At 33.5% G+C, this 6,874-nt stretch overlaps 1 protein-coding gene across 2 annotated transcripts; it reads left to right on the top strand.

Annotated features, from left to right (window-relative positions):
• Window positions 1–1,190: 1,190 nt before the first annotated feature.
• On the top strand, window positions 1,191–5,265 carry LOC127108199 (protein THYLAKOID FORMATION1, chloroplastic). Of its 2 annotated transcripts, XR_007795977.1 has the most exons (6): window positions 1,191–1,586; window positions 2,534–2,801; window positions 3,534–3,750; window positions 4,302–4,417; window positions 4,885–5,096; window positions 5,190–5,265. XR_007795977.1 is itself a non-coding variant. In XM_051045629.1 (5 exons), exons 1-5 carry the CDS (start codon window positions 1,385–1,387, stop codon window positions 4,946–4,948), a joined length of 867 nt encoding a protein of 288 aa, XP_050901586.1. In that variant the 5' UTR covers window positions 1,191–1,384; the 3' UTR covers window positions 4,949–5,265. The 2 variants fall into 2 exon arrangements, 1 of the variants encoding a protein (XP_050901586.1); XM_051045629.1 differs by having other exon boundaries at window positions 4,885–5,265.
• The last annotated feature ends 1,609 nt before the right edge of the window (window positions 5,266–6,874 follow it).

The raw sequence follows: 6,874 nt of genomic DNA, 5'->3' as shown, positions 1-6,874 counted from the left end.
ATAAAGACAACAAAAAAAGAGACGTTGGAGACTTTCAACAAAAGTTTGGATAACCTTTGTACCTGATTAAGCACGTCAAGAAATCACCTTTTTGCAAGAGGAATTATCCGTTGAAGCTCAGACATCAAAGGAGAAATTTTTCCTTAAGTCTTCATGTGATTAAAAGGTATCTGAATCTATCCGAGTTGTCTCGATTAAAGAGACTCTGCTTCAGATGTTAATTTTCTTTAGACTTCATCTTCAGAGGTTGATCACTTCAAAGTCCACTTATTGACTTCTGAAGCTTCAGAGTTCGGGTCACCAGAGACTGAATTTCTTCAAAGTTAACTTCTTTAGAGTTTGAATCTTCCATCAGAGGTAGAGTCTAATCTTCAAATGCAGATTCCTCAAACTTCTCTTTATTTGTTCTCAATCATATAAACTTGCATACTTAACATATGTTTGAGTATGTTATTAATTAATTTTGTTCAAACCTATGTTTAGGTATAATCGAGTCCAGGTCTTTGGCAGAAGCCTTTACCATTTGTATATGTCACTATCATTATTTGATTTCTTTCGTTCTATGATATTTTTGGTGTTGGGCCAAGGGAGGAGATCCCATGTGTGTTGATTGATTCAGGCATCAAAATCATTGCTCATGACATCTTTACATTCAACTATTGCTCATGGCATCTTTCCATTCAACTATTTTGAGTGATTGGCTTACAAATGTGGGTTTAAATAAATTAGAAAGAGGGTGTTTGGTGGTGAATGGGTATTTGGTTATGATATTTAATTCATTGCTCTTATGACTGAACAAATAACTAGTTTATGAAGGTCGTACGTGCATGTCCATGTGTAGTGATGTTTTTGTATGGGTATGTTAGAGGAATTGTTCAAATAATGAAAATGATGAGGTAAGTGTATTTTGTGATTCACTTTGATATATATATATATATATATATATATATATATATATATATATATATATATATATATATATATATATATATATTATAACCATTCAAATATTCAAATATATTATTATTTTAAGAAATTAAAACAACAAAACATTTCAATCAATTTCGTATAAAAGAAACTACAATTAAAAAAGCAACAGAGATGAGATTTTACTCTCTTTTGTATTTTTTTTATTATATGAATATCCACGTGTCACAAAACCGTTGGCTCCTTGGAAAAATTCACAAGAATTTCAATATCATACACCGAACGGATAAGCTTTTGATTTTGATTTTCCCCGCAATCCACAGAAACCTCATTTTCCTAATGACAACACTCACACTCAAACCAACGAAGATGCAACCCTCCCTCTGAACATTCTTCTCCCAAATTTTCGTTCTATGCCTGCAAATTTCTGAATCCGGCCACCACTCTCTCTGCCCCGATGGCCGCCGTAACTTCTTCTTTCTCTTTCTCAACACTCACTCAATCTTCTCAAAGGAAACTCACCTTTTCTTCCACTCGCGTCCTTACTTCCGATTCAGATGGCGTTCGCTTTCCTTTGAGCTTATCGTCTCACTATGTTGGAATTCGAACTTCCAATTCCATTTCCAGAATGGTGGTTCGGTGTTCCTCTTCTGTGTCAGGTTTGGAAATTAAGGGAATACCTTTAAACGAGTTCTGAACTTTTTTTTTTCAATTTAGAATTGTTGTTTAAATTAGAACTATATGGATGTGAAATTTTTGTGGGATTTAGAATCAAAGGGTTAGATTTTGGTGTGATTTAATATTTCAATTTGATCGCTTACAATGTGTTTGTTGATTGCTTTGCTTCAACATGTCAACAAAAGTGGATTTTTAGCTTACAGATAATGTTGCAGTTGATAACATCGGTGTTCGCTAATGTTTGGTTCTGCAGATTTTGAGTGAATTGAATCAGGAAAATTGATTCTGATTAAAAGTGAGTTGAATTTAAAGTGATTTATGTTTGGATAACTTTATTGAAAAATAACGCATAAATTCAAGATTTACAAATTCTAGCTTCAAATAAAATCAATTCCCTACTCAGAATCAACTATACTTTAGAAAAATCAGACACCTCAAAATCATTCCAAAATCAATTCCATGTCTCTAGAATAGTTTTTGGCTCTTCCAAAAGCTAAACCAAACATACACGAATGAACATTGCAAAACTTCTTTGATGTTTGAACCTTATTCTACAGTTTCACTATAATCAACAACGTAACCGCTTGTGGTCTTATGCAAATGTCAACATATTATTTGTCCAAAAAATTTACTTTATTGATGCCACCTAGCCGTTACTCCTGAGAGATTTTCATGTAAATTTTGATCTGAATGTCTTTGCTGCTTTTTCATGCATGAACCCTATTCTACAATTTCATTCTCTAAGTATCTCCTATTAGACACCTGGATTCATATCATGATCATGTTATGTCAAATGTTGTGAATAGTTTTGAATTCCGTTTTTTCATAATTGCCAACTCGTTCTTCTAAACGGGAGAAGAAATAAAAATAGAAAATAAATCTTGTTATGAATAGTTAGTCATGGGATGTCTATGTACTTGATCTGCAGACCCTCCAACTGTTTCTGAGACAAAGTTAAAGTTTCTCAAGGCATATAAGCGGCCAATACCTAGTATCTACAACTCCGTGCTTCAAGAGCTAATTGTGCAGCAACATCTGATGAGATATAAGACGTCATACCGCTATGATCCTGTATTTGCACTTGGCTTTGTTACTGTATATGATCAACTCATGGAAGGGTATCCTAGCGACGAGGACAGAGATGCCATCTTCCAAGCATACATTAATGCATTGAAGGAAGATCCAGAACAATACAGGTTAGAGAATGAATGTTTGTATGTCTGTGCGTGTGTGGTTTAAAAAATACAGATGTTCAACTTAATGATTGATATATAATGGCTGTAAGTCACAATAGACTGTCTTAAGTTAACTCACCAAGAATCTAGGGTGTATTTTGCGGACAGTGGGGTGCTTCACAGACAGGATTTTGGCACCCCAAATCACGTACAAGGTAGAGCTACAAATTGTATGTTCTGCATGCTACATGATTTTGTGATCCGTGAATCACATTTCTTTTGCACTACTATACAGTTGATATATGTCCTAGTTGCTAAAAATGTTTTTGCAGAGGAAGATGGTCCTATTTGCTAAAAATGATGTGTTGAGGAAGATGGTACAATTAAATGTCTCCCTGCTTAAATAATTAGTTATGATTGATTGATTTTTTTTAAGTTTAAGGTAATTTTTGTAATTGGGAAGTATGGTACTAACTGATCATCAAAGCATCAGTAATATCATTGATGATTACTGTGAAATGAAAAGTAGAAAGTAGTTTTAGACTTTAGTATGCATGTTGAGAAAATAATAGAGTGGATTAGTTTTCCTAAGACATGTTTGTATCTCAAGAAATGTACCTGAAGTAAAAAGAATCTTGTAGCACAAGTACAAACATTGTATGTGGATTTGTATGTTATATCCTAGATTTGAAGAAATTGCACTTATGAATTATTTTTCTTACATCAAATGATCTTAAACATTGCCCCTTGCAGAGTAGATGCCCAGAAGTTGGAAGAGTGGGCTCGTGCTCAAAAATCGACTTCCCTTATTGAGTTTTCATCCCGCGAAGGAGAAGTTGAGGGGATTTTAAAGGATATTGCAGAAAGAGCAGGTGGAAAGGGGGATTTCAGTTATAGTCGTTTCTTTGCAGTAGGCCTTTTTCGCCTTCTTGAGTTGGCAAATGCAATGGAACCGACAATTTTGGAAAAGGTTATCCAATTCATTTAAGTCATCATGATATATTGATCCCAACTTACTCAAATACTCATTTTGTTATCTATTATGTTTTTATATTTCAAAGTTTATTCTATCAAGTCAAGTTCTGTACATCAGTTCTAGAAAACTAATCATTCAAGACAGTCCAACTTATTTGGACGCCCTATTGCAAACCTATTCGGATTAGCCAAAGCAGTTAATTGGCTTTGATATCTTGATCTCTCTTCCCACCAAGTTCAGGCTTCATTTGTGGAATTACTCCCATCATTTCCTTTATTTATTCAGAAAATTGATTTCACTATTTTATTTCTGCTGAAATTATTGCATTACTCAATAACTACAAAGGTGTATGCTTCATTCACTTCTAATAAACATTTCGACATGGCACAAAAATTGTTGATAAAACTTGTAACATTGAGCATACAGATGAAGTGCCTAGTTCATCGGATGCTTTGAATGTCAAGATTGTGAAAATCTCTATATTCTTCTACTAATAATTTTTTGCGGGAGTATTTATCAATTAACCTCTTGTGTCAATCCAACAGCTTTGTGCGGCTTTGAATATCAACAAAAGAAGTGTGGATCGGGACTTGGACGTGTATCGTAATCTGCTTTCTAAGTTGGTTCAAGCTAAAGAGCTGCTGAAGGAATATATTGACAGGTACCCATAAACATTACGATATTACTAAGTTGTTCTTGCATGTCTTGGATTTTCACCTATGATGTATAATCTTTGAAAATAAAATTCAGTGAATTTATTTTTGCCATGTGCTACATATAGTCTGCCCTAGCCCATTTAGTTCAAGTTTGAATCAACATTCTAATTGTCCCTTTTACAAAAAGGAGATTAGAAACTTCCAAGCAGCTTACTAAGATAATTTCTGATAACTTATATAGTTGAAAAGTGGTGTGGTTACCTATTTTACCAAGTTGAACAGAATATTGAATTAGTATCGGGGCACTAAAATACCATCTGTTCAATAATACTATTAACCCTCAAAGTTGTTGGAGTCAAAGTGTTTGTATTCATGAGAATAAATTTTCTACATGTTTTGTTTTGGTTATAATATAACTTCTTTTTGCGGTAAAATTTTGAGTATGATTCTTTGGTATAATCTTTTGCTTCAGAGAAAAGAAGAAAAGAGAAGAAAGGACTGAACCACAGAAGGCTAATGAGGCCATTACAAAATGATTTGGACAAAACCAAACTTCTGAGACGATCATCCGTTACAAAATTGGTTTCCTTGACTTAGTTTTGGCATTGGATATCAGAATGCGGCTCTTTTATCATCTTGGTTTTGCATACTGTATTTATTGTATCTTTTGTGATGGGGATTCAGGTAAATTAATGTTTCAGTTTAAACACAGTTATTTCACCCTTTCAACACATTCGTATGTATTCTTTTCTTACATGTATTTTTTCTCTTGTTCAGTGGCATATGTATTGTATACTTGTAGTTCTCAAATACATACCTGAAGGCAGCATATATATTCTGATAGTTGAAATTATTCACGGTGTTTCATAAATTTTTACCTATTGAGGAAGGTGTAAAATTTGCATCCTTGAATTAGGAGGTATATAGGCTCTATTTGGTAAAAGTATCACTTGATTGATAATATAACGGATTGCTTCTAATTTATGGTGATCGATACTTTATAATTTATATAATTAACCGTTTAGTTCTAATAAATATAAAATGATATAAAATTTATTTAATATATAATTACTTTATTTTAAATTAAAATAAATTATACTGAATAAAATTGAATTTTAGTTCAATTTGTTGGAAATCAGAATTAAACAAAGCTTCAAAAGTGAGTGGAGGAATGTATATTATTCGATTAATCAGTAGTTAATATATAGTCATCTTACAAGTAAAAAGAAATAACCAACTCTACTCTTTACATGCCTATAGAGTAGGAACACAAATAACAAACCCTATTTCTCCTAAAGAATAGGTCTTATTCAAACAGATTAAGACTAATAAAACAGTAGATTAAGACAATAATAATGCTCACCTAACATTTCCTCCCTTAAACTAAAACACATGTATTTTAGTTTAACTCTGACGCACTAACCATTCCAAGCATACCACGGAGTTTTTCAAACTGCTCAAGTTTGAGTGGTTTTGTCATTAAGTCTGCTACTTGCTCCTGAGAGTTGCAGTACTTTAATTCTACAACACCTTCATTTACTAAATCTCTTAAAAAATGAAATCGCACATGAATATGCTTACTTTTTCCGTGAAAAACTGGATTCTTAGCCAACTGAACGACATAGCTGCTGTCACATTGAATTATAGTTCCTTCAACCTGCTCCACTCCAATATTTCTCAAGATTCTCTTTAGCCATATACATTGACAAGCACATAGAACTGTTGCGATATATTCGTCCTCGGTAGTTGATAAAGTCACCACAGGCTGTTTTTTAGATGACCAGGATACAACTCCAGATCCTATCATGAACACATATCCATATGTACTTCTTCTATCATCAAGATCACTCGCATAGCCACTATCTGTGAATGCCAAGAGTTTTGAAAAACCTTCATTCTTTGTGCAGAGAATGCCTAGCTCAGTTGTCCCTTTTAAATACCTCAAAATTCTTTTGGCTGCCAACTAACGTGACATGGTTGGTCTAGACATATACCTGCTTATGAGACTTACACCATACATTAAGTCAGGACGAGTTATAGTTAAATACATGAGACTCCCAACCATTTGTTTGAACAATGTTGCATCAACTTTAGTTCCTCCTTCATCTTTTGACAACTTTGTTCCTGGTACAATTGGATTTTTCACACTATTGCTGTTTTCCATCTCAAATCTTGGTAACACTTCTCGTGCATATCTTTTTTGACAAATAAAAATACCATCAGAATTTTGCAGCACTTCCATTCCAAGAAAGTGCCTCATTCTTCCTAAATCGGACATATCAAACTCTATCAACATTGACCTTTTAAATTCCATACACATGCTCACATCACTTCCAGTAAAAATTAAATCATCTACATAAAGGCTAATTATTAAAATTTTACCTCCTTTTGACTTGGTGAACAAAGTATGCTCATTGGAACATTTCTCGAAGCCTTCACGCAGAAAGTAAGACTCAATTTTG

This window comes from Lathyrus oleraceus, chromosome 7, assembly GCF_024323335.1.
Source record: "Lathyrus oleraceus cultivar Zhongwan6 chromosome 7, CAAS_Psat_ZW6_1.0, whole genome shotgun sequence".
Classification (NCBI taxonomy): domain Eukaryota; kingdom Viridiplantae; phylum Streptophyta; class Magnoliopsida; order Fabales; family Fabaceae; genus Lathyrus; species Lathyrus oleraceus.
This window is presented reverse-complemented; position numbering and strand designations above follow the sequence as displayed.